Consider the following 14,122-nt stretch of genomic DNA (forward strand, 5'->3'; position numbering starts at 1 on the left):
AGTCATTTATCATCAGGCGTGTATGGCAGCGGTGGAGGGTTTGTGTTCATATATGGATTTTGGACTGGCACATAATGCATATGTGTGTGAGTGGGTTTAAAAGGGTATAGGAAGAAAAAACATTCTGCTTGCATGTTTGCGAGTTGCTTCGGGGGCTTTTCTTTTGCAAAATGCTGTTATGCAGGACATATAGTTGAATTGTATTTGCATACCTGCACCACTTTTCACACAAAGGTCATGCCTTTGTATCTGCTCAAAATATAACAAAGTTTGGCATTCAGGCTAGTCAGCACTATCATTATGGCTAAATCCATTGGGCTGTGTTATAAGAAGAGAAAGTACTTAGCTTTTCTTACATTAAGAGTAAATCAACCTCAGGAATTTATTTGATTCAAAGAAAAAAACGACTATTTGCCACTATTGCTATATCTAGTTTTCTTATACTCTTAGTTGTGTTGCTTCTTTATACAGCTTTGCTACCAAAAATGTATAATAATATAAATTGCTATTGTTATTTTTTCCCGTAATCTACTCAAATAAAGTAAAAAAAAAGAAAAAGAAAAGAAAGAAGAAAACGTTGCTTGCTGTTTACAAAATGTTATATTATGCTGTCCCATAATTCAGTAATGTAAATATAGTCTAAACAAAACTGTATATATCGGGTAGTGTCAAATTTTATGTACCAAATCAAGACTTTTCATCTCTAACCTAAACATAAAACAAAGTCAAGGTTTTGCTTTCAGAAAGGTCAACTGGACTGGTAGTTAATACTAATCTTTGTCCCCTCTCACTCTCAAGACCTTTACTGGTATCTCATTCTGCTCAGCTAGAGTTTCCCTGTGTGTGCCTAGACCAGTAAAACTCCAGCCAAAGAACAAAACAGTGATTGATACGACGACTGAAACAGGAGCACGACTTAACCGGGCAACCAGCTGTCTGTCTTTCTGTCGCTCGGCTACTCCTGCCTCCGTCTCTCTCTCCCCCTGTCTCTCTCTCTCTCTCGTTCCCTCATTGTGTGGCAACAAACAGTCCATTCTGACAGCGGTTGAACTGTGCTGATACCCTTGAGTGTACGGGGCAGAAGTGGGGGTGCCCTGTCAAAGCAGTGGTTGTTTACACTCTGCCAGGAATAATAAGAGCGCCTCGTTTTTCTGAACCGATTAATCACCGACAGCCCCTTGCACTTGTCTGGCGAGGACACCAGACACAGGAAAGATGTCGATGGGGTAAAGCAATTTGTTGGTGAAAGAAAGCAGCTGATTGGTGTTGATCCATGGCAGTAGAGCTGTTATTTTGGGACAAAGGAGGCTCAAACGAGGGCACAGAGGCAAAGTGGTAATGCAAGTCAAAGACACGATTATTGATGGATTGAACGATTACTAAGTCACTTGATTCATTATGTTAAAAAAAAAAATTCAAACATTGGCTATATTATTTTTAATATGGTAGTTTCTGATATTATAGCACATAAAGCTTGAAAATATGAAATGTTGTTCAGTTTGACATCAACCACAGCCACATACTCCCATCTGGAACAAATAAAGCAACCCAATTGGACCAAATTGCCCACGGCCTCACTTCTGAGCTGGGCTACCTTTAATGAATGATCTGAAGATGATAGCGCCGCTCTGTGAAAAATTACACAGTGATTCTTTATTTCCTCATGTGTTCATGCTGCTTGTCTGACTGCATGATATTTGGGCTTCGCTGATGCAGTGCTGGTGCTGAAGTGAATCAAAGCAAAAAGAGTAAAAAGGAGTTTCTAATCTTTTCATCTGACATTTTTATTGAATGCGTCTTGGAGCGACCGAGGGCCTTTAAGAGTGCCAGAGTCACTTAGGGAAATCAGGGTTTTTGGAGCCTGCAGGGGTTCATTAGGATCAGCCTGGTCTAACTTCCTCAGTCTGTAGAGATGTGAACGTAAGGAAGACAGCAATAGATTAGGAGGAGTCTGGAGGGACTGAGTGATGTGTATTCCAGTGTTGTGCATGGCTACAGATTGACAAGAATGTTATATCTATTTATTTGATCAAGAAGCAAATGGTACGATTCAAGTGTATTGTATACATGTTCAGCTGACTCTTAATTCTAACCTGAACATGATATGCTAAACACATTGGGGTACAGCTGCACATGCAACATGGAGGAAGTGAAGTGAGAGGCAGACAGTGGGTGCCAGTCCTGCACGTGACAGCCTGACACCACAAATCAAACCCCGAATGAAGACAAGTAACAAGACAAGCGTCGCCCGGATCACTGCCAGTCACGCTGTTACCTATAGGCTACCGCTGCTCTCTGAAGCTATACTCTTTCCATCGGAGCTGTCAAAACCTCGGAGCGCTTTAAATGAAAACAGACCTTTCGCCTCTGTTCCTTTGTAGGCCTTTTTTTTTTTCAGACGGTATAGGTTGAAAGTCCCTCGCAGTGCACACAGGGATGTATTGTGGGCTGTATTGAGTGAAATAACGGTGAGATCGCTGTGTTTTTTTTTTCTTTTTCTCTCTTTGCTCTGGTGGACATTTATCACCTCACTCCAGCTCCTCCTGATAAATGGACAGGGTGAACAAAAACGCACACATTGCTGGATGCACACACAGAAAAAAAAGCGATGGCCATACACGGTCACCGTTCGAGATGAAGCTCGGCTGAATCCTCTCCCGTGCGTGTCCGGCTGGTTGCTACAAAGGTTTCTACTGCACTACTGCTACTTTTACTACTTCCAAGACAAAATGTTCGCGCAGCTCCTCCTTTACTTATTATATTTACAATGCAAAATATGCAGAAAAAATACAAATAAACCAACTCAACTCAAGATATGTTTTCAGGTGGACGCGATGCTTAGTTGTGATGTTAATAAATGTGGTGTTACAGTGCATGGTGTTCTGAGTCTCAAGTACAGTACAGGGAGACCTTTGTGTTCGGATTAGTAATGGTAGTTTAGAATCTGGAGGTGCAGTGTTCCCATGCAACCTTTTTGAACACACTTCCATTCGTATAAATGGTTTTCTCACTGAGCTTTCACTACTTTTCACCATGATTTCTGATTGGTCACAGCAAGGTCTATAAAATTACGTTAAAAGTTCCCATTGGCCCGTCGTTGGTTTTGTAAACACTCTCGCCTCACATGATTGGCCGCTGTGCTGCATGTGTGCCTTTGCTCTATTGTATCCAACTGGATACAGGATAGCAGGACAGGAATGTGCTAAAAATGCTTACAGACACTTATACTTGCTTTGTCAGCACAAGGCGTTTAAAATCCAAAATTGATACAGTTTGAGTTTTACTATTGTCAGTTATCATTTCTGTGACATAAAATATGTTTGTTTTAGGAAAGGTTTTGGTATAACAGGACCATTCAGCGGGTAGAAACATTCAGCAAATTGTCGGGACAAAAGGCAAACTCACAATGCTTGAGTCCGTCAAAGTGCCCCGCATATGTGCTTCAGTCTAAACCCCTGGCTATTGAGCAACACATGGAAGTATGTTTGAAGTTACTGATACTGAAACTGTATTATGTGTTATTAAGTCTTAAAGGAATAGGCCACCGTTTTTATATACTAAGATATGTTCTTACCTCACTTTAGTCGAGTTAATATATCCCCGTCTGGTCATTGTCCGCGCGCTCTGTCACGCAAACAGAGCACATACGCAGCCTCTCCCATATGTGACATAGCTCCGAAAAAGCTCACGATAGAAGCTACCAAGCTCTTCCACGTGTTCCCTATTTAAATAAAGTTACGTGAAGTGTTTTCATGCGAAGTATATTTACACAGAAATGTAACGTGTCGATTTTATAAGCAAATAAAAAGGGGGACTATATTGTGAGGCGTAATGATACGAGGAGCACAGCGTCCGCGTAGTAACTCCTAAAGACTTCCCCCGCTCACTTCCGTCAATAACCTTTAGGAGTTACTGCGCGGACGTTTTACTCCTCGTATCATTACGCCTCACAATAAAGTCCCCCTTTTTATTTGCTTATAAAATCGACACGTTACATTTCTGTGTAAATATACTTCGCATGAAAACACTTCACGTAACTTTATTTAAATAGGGAACACGTGGAAGAGCTTGGTAGCTTCTATCGTGAGCTTTTTCGGAGCTATGTCACATATGGGAGAGGCTGCGTATGTGCTCCGTTTGCGTGACAGAGCGCGCGGACAATGACCAGACGGGGATATATTAACTCGACTAAAGTGAGGTAAGAACATATCTTAATATATAAAAACGGTGGCCTATTCCTTTAAGCATTTTATATCTTAAGCTTAGAAAATCCTATAAGACTGTAATAGCTATACTTTTTGCACTGTAGCCTCTAGAGTAGATTATGCTATATACTGTATGTAGCTAATCTGATAACACCTTTGTGCTAACGGTAAACCCTGCATGTATTCATTCACACTGATTCAATCTGTGCATTTTTATTAAAGCAATTTACAATCCAATAACATGACTGAGCCTCATTGTCCCCGTATGAAAGGGAAACAGGCGGGAGGATAATCTGAATGGAATTACCGGATTTATCTCTGCTATCTAGGTTTATCAAAGGGAGGTGAGGTGGCCTTTTGATGGGCATCTGTTGCTCCAGCATTTGAAGCGCCGTCATCGGGGAGATATTAGAATAACCTGTGCATTCACAACCGCTCAGCGTTTACTGGTCTCTCTGTTGTCAGCACGCAATCTCATTCTCACCTGGGAGAAGAGAGGGAGAGAGAGGCAACAAAGAGCATAAAGGAACAATTGATTTGTTGTGTCAGGTGTAATAATAGATATCTGAATACCTTGCACCCAGTTGGAAGAGGATCTAGCAAGGAAAGCTGCTCCTGATATTTTTCCCTCGGTGATAGATGCTTTTTTTTGTACCTTAAATCATAGGTGGCTTACTCCGTTCCCGTTCAGTTGACTCTCTTTGAATGGGGGGGAGTGTATATGCCACGGTGGTGAGCTGGGGTAATTTGCTCACGCTTACAAAGAGATTACTGGTGTAGATGGAGATGCTGTGCCTTGATATGCGAGCTGTAGCAGGTGCACGTATGCAAATTCCAGGTTTAAACGTATAGCACTTATGACATTTTTGACACAGTAAGTTTGGTGAACGGGTTTGTCTTTGCTTCAAAGCATTAAGACAGTGAAATGCAGGAAGTTTGAAGTGCCACTGCTACTTCTTCTACTACTTCTACTTCTAGAGCTTTCAAAATGTAGCCGTTTTGATCCCCGCGCTCCGAGTGTATGGTTGTGCTTTATCTTGGTTCCTTGAAGTGAAAAATTGGCATTCTCTACCACTGTATAAACAACACTGAGATTTACAAAAATGCATGGTGACCTTAAAAAAAGTGTAGATGGCCACAATTTTCTACATTTTTGTTTCATTTTAGCCTTTTTTTTTTATGTATATCTTATTTTGACACAATTTGATGGAAGCAAAAAACATTTTTTGTTTTAATTGAATGGAATTTGCAGCTTTGAAATGCTTTGTTCCATTTTCACAATGATATTTTAAGGCAGTGCTAAGTAACTTGTTACCTTAATAAATCCTTTTCATAGTCCCTCTTTCATCCCTGCCTGGCCAGAAAACCACAATTGGTGGCATCAGGTTGGAGCCACCAGTACAAACTATTGGAATCACGAAGAAGAAGCTAGCAGGCTAACGGGCAAAGCTAACTGCAGGCTAGCGCCACTTAAACAGTATTTACAGCCAAGTTTGAGTCACACAAATTATCTCCATTGTGTAATTGGATGTACAATATCCCTCTCTCCCTTTGTCTTTTCTGTCAGCGTAGTATTTACTCTCACGCACATTTAATGAGTAAAAAAACGCAACATGCTATGACACCTGCAGTGTCGCTTATGGCCTCTAGGGCGAGAGTACTGCTTTAAACGTAATATTCAAGACAGATTTCTTTTCTCAAATTTGCAGCCCTTCTTACGTACATCTATCTGCACTAGTTTTAAAGCCCTATGTGTTGTCCGAAAGGGTTTATTCTAAAGAAAACCAACATATCGCTAAAATGTCTTGTTCCATTCTCATCCCCACGCAGATCAATCGTGCCCCAAGCTTTGGTACTGATCAGAGGATTGATTACGATGTGAAGAAAGGTGTGCTGCTCAACGCTCTCCAACTCCTCAACATCAGGTACTGCCCTTCCTGCTCCCGCACATAAGCATTCAAGTGAAGTTTCCAACCTGGAGCCTATTAGGAATCACGTTCAGAAGCGAGAAAAGCTCAGAGGGTTTTGTTTTAAAGGCCTGCGAATGTTTAAAGATTCCAATCAATTCCATTATTTTTCACTTTCTCAACCAGCTTCAATACTTCGGGATTAATTTGACGCAACACAATTGGGTCTTTTTTATCTCGCTTTTAGTTTGCGCCACAGTTGTGAACATTTTGGCAGTGAAACATGAACACGAGTCTGGGTTATGTTTTTTTTTTTTGGGCAAAAACACTGTCCTTGTAAATGTGTGCCGGTGTTGCCGCGCTGAATACAAAGGCGGATAATGGCCGCGGTACAAAGCCTTGCCTCTTATCTCACGCTTTGTGCATTCTTCAATCACAGCCGCTGCTTGAATGGCTCACTTTTTTTTTTTTTTTTTTACCTGAAAGTTATGCTATTTATGTTTCAAGAGTCCACATTGTTTTCTTTGCTCGGCATGGGGCTTTCTGTGATGTTCCTTTTACTTTGTTTCGCTGTTTGCTTGTTTACAACACGCTGCCACCAGTCCTGGATCTAATTCTAATGTATTTTTCATATAGTTTTTCCATGTGTGTAAGGTCTGTCCCCTGGCTATAGTCTACAGTGGGCCTCTCTCCATTGATTGATCATCACACACCAGACCTCGGGAACTCTCCTTGTTTTTATTCTATTGCTCTTTGCGTTTGTCCCTCCTCTTACATGCTCTAAATATAGTCCCGACTTCACAGAGTACACATGAAGAAACACACATGGATCAATTACACCGTGCCCCATAGATCTTACTCGTGCGTGCAGCGCAGGGCAGTCTTCTAGGAGGAAAAAGTCTCTTCGTCGTCTTTGCAAACACATCTCCCACTGAAATGATTTGTTATACAGCTGATGTTTGCTGTTTTCCTACAGATTAAAAGGGGAGATTTGATTATTTCTTGGCAAATAAATAGCTTTGGGCCATCAAAGGCGGTACTGAGCTCTTTCCACTATGGACAAACAATTTATGTGAATAAGGCCTTTGTTCTGCCTCTCTCACAGTTCCCCTTGTGCAGAAATGGCTTTGTGTCCCTATAGGAAGGGCTCTATAATTTTGGTTGGACTCACAAGTTCAACTGTATCAACGCGGGATCAATCAGGACCCAGCCGGGCATAGACATTGATAAACCTCAGCTCCTCAACTGCACTCAATAACCAATTTAAAGGGCCAGTGATCGACCAAAGTGAATTGCCCTTTTTGCCCAAACTGCACTTGGCCTCTTGTCTGTTCATCATTTGCAGTTTGTGAGGCTGCGTCTGTGTAATATTAGTAGATTTTGCATGCATGTGATGTGAATGTGTATATGCGAAAAGGGCACAAAACAATATTAAAGTGACAATGGTAATTTGTGGCCTTTTTGTAATAGAGCGAGTGACAAAAAGCGGAATCTGGCGCAGCAGAAGGCTGAGGCTCAAAGACGGCTGTATGGACATGGTTCCATGAAGAAACTCTCTGCCGCCTCTTCTGATTGGGAAAAGCAGCGACACACACTGGAGCGGAGGAGAGAGGAGCTGGTAAGAGGGATTAAGTGTTTGCAGCAAGAAATATTAGGCAGGACTGGAACAATATGACCAAAAAATAGCAAGGTGGTTGTAATGCCCGCTCTGATTTATCCATTGTAGTTTGGGACAATTAAGAAGCGTTTCCTTCACATATTTAACTATAGGTATATTTTTCTGCGATTTGTAAAGTAATTGAATTTTTTGTCTTTGAGAACATACAAGTGGCCCATCCTTGTGCGTCGCTTCCCGCCCACTTTGATTAGCCTTTTGATCATTTCCAGGGGTAATCAGTGAAGAGATGGAGCGCTAGTACTATGTTTAAAAAAGGAACTGCCTCCTCTTTTAATGCATTACCAGATGTAGTTTTGAAAGGATTTACTCTATAATTTTATGCATAACGCTTGATGACTCTACAGTGAAAATGTTCAAATGCCCCTTTGCTTTGTCTGACAAGTAAAATCCACAAGTTTTTGGCATTAGCTTTTTATAAACTGACACAATAAGATTGAAAGGTCTCATATATTCGTGTAGACGTGAAAAGATCTGTCACTAAAGCTGTACTGTAGAACATTTCAAGTTACCGAACAGAGTAAAGTCTGCTCGCAGTAAAGACACATGTTTTCTTTTTAGATATTTAACAATATAAACACTTGCAATAAATAAATGATTGTGATTTACTGTATTAGTCTGATTCACTGTGAACTCGCCACATTTGGATGCTTGGTAAATCCTTCTGCTACTCCAGAACTATTCTTTTATGGTCTATTTGGTTGTTGTTACAGAAAGAGAGACTGGCGCAGGTCCGCAAGCAACTATCCAGAGAGGAACATGAAAGGGCACATCTTGGGAACTACAGGTAAGGCTGGGAATGTAGATGGTGCGGAGGGTGCTCTGTTGTCTGGGACCCCACCCTTCAAAATGCGTGACAATTCTTTCTTTTCTTTTTGGGGTCATCTTCCGATCAGCAACCTCTCTGGGGAATAAATTATGTTACTGTGGGTATATAACAAACACACAGATCCAAAATATTTTGAGAGTCCCAAGTAAGAACACTGAGCACAAAAGAGGGATGAAATGTACTGAGTGTGTAATAGCAAAGTTTAAAGCAGTACTAAGTTACTTCTTCTTCTTTTCGTAGTCTTTCTGAGGGTAATACAAGTGTTAATGGGACGATCTCCATCTGGTGTCTCTGCCCAGAAAACCACACTTGCAGCTTTCCCTCCTCCGACCCAGATAACCCAATACACACTAATGGAATCACGAAGAAGAAGCTAACAGGCTAACGGGCAAAGCTAACTGCGGGCTAGCGCCAGTATTTAGAGACAAGTTTGATTGAAAAAAAAAGATCTCCATTGTGTCATTGAGTTATGGCACAATGTCCCTTTGTCTTTTCTGTCAGCGTAGTGAAATACACTTTTCACAGACAATTAATGAGTAAAAAAAACGTAACACCTGCTACGACACCTGCAGTGGCACTTATGGCCTCTAGAGGCATGAGTTACTTAGTACTGATTTAAAATGGCTCTCTCAAAAACTCAACTGTCTCAAAAATTCATGCACACAGCATTATGTTTTTGTGCTTTGGCCACGCTCGAACTTCTCACACATAACCAGCCAATTTGAGTACTCACTATATAGAATCGAATTACATATGTCATCTTTATTCATGTTAGGGCTATTAGCGCAAATTTCACGGCCCTAGGTAGAAGCCATTTAAATGTTCCCATGCCAAGTTTTCTATTTAATCGCCTTTATCTTCAAAGACTTGTGTGAATTTTTAATAACCACCTCATAGATGGTGAGGATCCTGCTCAGAGCTCGACTCAGAGCAGCACCATGTTTGGATTTGCCACTTGTTCCTCATGAATTGTTAATGTCCAACCTCTCTTGTCTCTTTTCAGCTGTGGTCATTTTCTATCCAATATACACTCTCGCTGTAGTTTTTTTTATTTTCTCTCTTTCTTTTCAAATCCAGACTGTAAAGTCTCCCGTACACACACACACGCGCACTCACGCACGCACGCACACACACACACACACACACACACGAGTCTCCCTAAGCCTTAGTGACTTCTTGTCTCATCACTTGTCTGGAATGGCTATAGTCAGAAAGATGCCAGCCCACGTGAAGTGCTGTCACCTCCTTCCTCTTTTGCTCAACTCCCAGTCAATCAGACAGGCTGAAGTCTGTCTAGTGCCGCTAATAAAGGCCTCTTAGCATTCCACTGGTGTCCTGCCGTCACACACTCGAGCCTGATTAACGCGTCTTATTACAGCAGTGGAAGTAATGAACATGGTTAACACAGGGCTATTAGAAAGAGCTTACAAGTGTTTCATCGGAGTCAGGATAGTGTGGAGCTGGAGATTTGTGTTAAAGCTATTGTTATATTTCAGCTGCAAGCATCAGAATTGTATTGCTCTAAAAACAAAACATGTACTTAAGTTTCTGTTTCCTAAGCACAAGTAAAAGATTAAAAGATTAAAGTAAGATTGTTTGAAAAGTTTTAAAGTGCTTCCTTAAAGCAGAACTAAGTAGCTCATGCCCCTTCCATAAGCGCCACTGCAGGTGTCGTAGCATGATACGGTTTTTTACTCATTAATTGTCCGCGAGAGTAAATACTGTGCTGACAGAAAAGACAAAGGGAGAGAGGGATATTGTACATCCAATTACACAATGAAGATATTTTTTTTGCTCAAACTTGGCAGTAAGTACTGTTTAAGTGGTGCTAACCTGCAGTTAGCTTTGCCCGTTAGCCTGCTAGCTTCTTCTTCGTGTTTCCATTTGTGTGTATTGGGGCCTCCGACTCGGAGGCAGGAAGTTGCAAGCATGGTTTTCTGGCCAGAGGCACTAGGGGGAGAGGAAGCACTTGCATTACCCCCCCCAGGGACTACAAAAATGATTTATTAAGGTAAACAAAATACTTAGTACTGCTTTAAAGCCCCCACTGGTCCAAAACTGCAACTGCAACTTTAGACGAGTAAAGATAAGTTGGAGTATTCTCTGCACCTGTACTCCATTCACAATCGTGTCTGTTACATGTTTTACTGTTTTATTTGCACAAATGATATTCCTATGATCTGACTCTCTGACCAGACTCAGCTCCAGGCACCCCTGTTCACGTTGTTGTAACTCTCTAGTTGATGTAACCATCTCCAGGCAAGCGAATGACTCAGTATTCAACCTCGTGAACATTGTGTTGCTGTTTCATCACAACCAAAAAGTAGGTCAAGGTGTACTGTAATACGGTCTGCATTTGACCCATCCTTGAATGTCACTGGGGTAAAAAGTAGGAGCAGTGGGCGACCGACGAACGGGGCCCTGTCTCTAGGCTCATGGCTTGGGGTACCTATAATTAGCCTATAATGCATGATGTGGAAAATTTGTTTGAACAATTTAAGCATGATTAGAGATGACGTCACAAAATGAATACTTTTCTGTGAGTTCTGCCAGATTTTTACTTATTTAGCAGTGACTACGACTGACAGACTCGCATTAAAATTCACTTTATCTGCATCTTATAAAAGAGGAAGTATTGGAAGAGTTCAGATGAGGTATTCTAAGCAGATACCATGCAGCCACGGGAGGGCTGATTTAGCAGATAGTTCATCTCAGGACTTTACTGTTGGTGAATTAGGTCTCTTTGTAAAAGCAGAGCAGCTACAGTATAAGATGAAATGCTCAATATCTGTAAATATAAAAGGTAAGTGCTGTACTTCATCTTTTTAATGCATATGTACAATGAACTGTTCGCATAACCCATGAATCAGCCTTTGTTTGTTATATAGTTTGTCTGTATGAGGCTGTGTTTTTTTTTTCAATTTTCATTATTTTCCAGAAAGCAGTCTGGATGATGTCAGACTTAAATAACTATTCCGTGCTTTTCACACCGCACGCTTGCTGATGCTTGTTTTCATTAATACTGTGTCATTGTTTGGATTCTGATAACCTCAGAGATATCTCGGGTGGTATGTGCATTTATCTAATCCCTGCTGACCCAACATAAGCAGCGCCCACTGTTAGTTTAGTCTGGAGGGAACATAAGCTATGTGGAACATGTGAAAAAGCCCATTAGCAAAGACAAATGGTAAAGTAATAGCTGATAGCTCTATAGATGAAGTGCAAGGCATTAATGCATTATGTCAGCAGATTGTCACAAATAGGCCATTTGGGTTAGTATTTTTTTTTAATTAGCCAAGTCCAGTCATTCAACGTTTAGCTAAAGGGTGTATCTTATTACATGTCCAAAGGCAAAGCAGGAGATTTAAAAATACATCACCACTGACCATCTAAACATTGTGGTGAAACATAATAAAACCCTGTTCGGATTAGAATTTATTTATTTGAACCTGCCACGTTGGGTGAAAATTCCCCCATCTTTTTACCTATTGTAATCTCACAAACTCTTTTTCGCCTTTTTTCTCCATTTAAAATGTAAAACTTTAATGTGTATCAAAAAATCTACTGTATGCTTGCTATTCCCAGACCTAATTAAAACGGCATTTTCTACTCTGCTAAAGGACACATGCAAGGACACATTGCTTATTGGGTCGGGTTCTTATTTCCTAACATGAAGAGCGCTAATATAGTCTGTGTTGTGTTGCATTATCCTATATTTTGCGACTCCATATCTTAACTTAATTTTTTCCCCATTGTTCTTCATCCTGTCTATTCTTTAGCCAACACCTTCACATTCTTTCTTCCACCTCCATATAATTCTGATGGATTGCTTTGTAAATATTGTGCATTCACAACTAAGAAAGGGTAGGCCATTGACTCCTTCCCCCAGTTAATGACTGTATCTAATTTTTATTTCACACCCATTCTCTTTTACTGCAGCCGCTGATATATTGTACGAAGAACTTCACTCACGCGTGTGCTGCGTATGTGTCCACAGACGTATTTACCCCCCAGATGACAAGCTGCTGCTGGAGAAGTATGAAAGCCTGCTCTCCGCTGCCTTTCAGACCTTCCTAGCCGGGCGCGCTGCCTCACTTCAAAAGGAAATGAATAATCCTCTGAAACGAATGAAGGCACGTATGTCAGCGGTCCGACCGTCACGCATGCATACATACATACACACGTAATGAAGACGACGCACAAACAACAATGCCGTACACGCACACATTTCTATTACCATTCAGGCCACAGTGACAAGGAGAGCTCCACAAAGCAGCGGTATATTTCATATCTGTAGCAATGTTTCATACAACAACACCTTTTTGTCCGTCACTGGCCATCTCATAGTTGATTGGCGTTATCTATTTTTGCTATTTGGCCAAATCAAATGCTAGTGAATTGCTAGCAAGTAAAATGTGTCTTAACGTTAGACCTGTCTTTTGTTTCTCAGTGTGCAGCAAACAGGAAATAAATATCCCTCGCTGTGAACCGGAACATGTATATGAAACTGTAAATACTTGAATTGTTGTTTTATGGCCAGATAGAGCCTAGTGCTTTAAAGTTGTAGAGTTGTGAATCTTTCTTTGCAGTTTTTCCTTCAAAGACGTCTTAGATTTCCCACATAGTGAGACCTAAACTTGCAATCACCTGTTGGTTGATTTCATTTATTTTTGACAAAGACAGTCAGGGACAAACACGCAGGAGGAAATGCACTGTATATTGTTCAGGTTAGCCCACACACAAACATTTGTCGAAGACTGGAAGTCATTGTATCCATTTAAATGCAAAAGCCTCTCGAGTTCTGCCAGGAATGTAACCTTAGCTAAACTTTGAAGCGAGAAGTGAAAAGGAGACTTTGTAAAAGGGAAGGGAAACTTATTTTCATACCGTGTGGCTTTATAGGAGAGCGGAGAGACGATTAAATGGAAGAGAAAGTGTACAATAGTGGCGATCTCTGACAGTCTTGTTTTGTCTTACTGGATTTTTATCTCAGATTTTTTTTCCCCCCTTGAGTATTGTTTTTCCAATGAGTACCCATTCAATAAGACTGTAACATACGACAAAAAGAGCCTATGTATGATTTTCACATTCACAAGACAAAGCATTAAAAGAAACTGTAAAGACAGATTGACACTGTAGAGCGTTTAAACATAGAGATTGATCAGAGCGACACACAAACGCTGAACAGCTTTTTGGCAACTGAATTGTGCCGATGACTATGGATGATGATGTTTTTGACAGAAGTATTGAAATTAGAGAATAAATATCAAAGCTGCCGAGAGAGACGTCATTGGAAACTGTTTCAGATTCGGTGACAACAAACCTATCACTGCCGTCTCTAGCCCTTCCTGTATTTTTTTCTTTTTTCCTTTTTTTTTGTTAAGTTATTGTGTGTCCTTTTGTGGAGAAAAGTGTGTGGTGAATTTTATGGATGTGTCAGTCAAAAGATGAGGCAGAGCTGAAACATGGAGCCAAGGGAAGTTTTATTCAGAGTACACACACACAC

At 40.8% G+C, this 14,122-nt stretch overlaps 1 protein-coding gene across 1 annotated transcript in view; it reads left to right on the top strand.

Annotated features, from left to right (window-relative positions):
• ttll7 (tubulin tyrosine ligase-like family, member 7) overlaps positions 1-14,122 on the top strand; it is a 57,117-nt gene that overhangs the window by 21,409 nt on the left and 21,586 nt on the right. The window contains exons 10-13 of the mRNA XM_079574377.1: positions 6,036-6,130; positions 7,583-7,730; positions 8,501-8,574; positions 12,614-12,749. Of these exons, the coding sequence (XP_079430503.1) occupies positions 6,036-6,130; positions 7,583-7,730; positions 8,501-8,574; positions 12,614-12,749 (453 nt within the window). The remainder of the gene's footprint in view (positions 1-6,035; positions 6,131-7,582; positions 7,731-8,500; positions 8,575-12,613; positions 12,750-14,122) is intronic.

The sequence above is a fragment of the Gobius niger genome (assembly GCF_951799975.1).
Source record: "Gobius niger genome assembly, chromosome: 17".
In the NCBI taxonomy this organism is placed as follows: domain Eukaryota; kingdom Metazoa; phylum Chordata; class Actinopteri; order Gobiiformes; family Gobiidae; genus Gobius; species Gobius niger.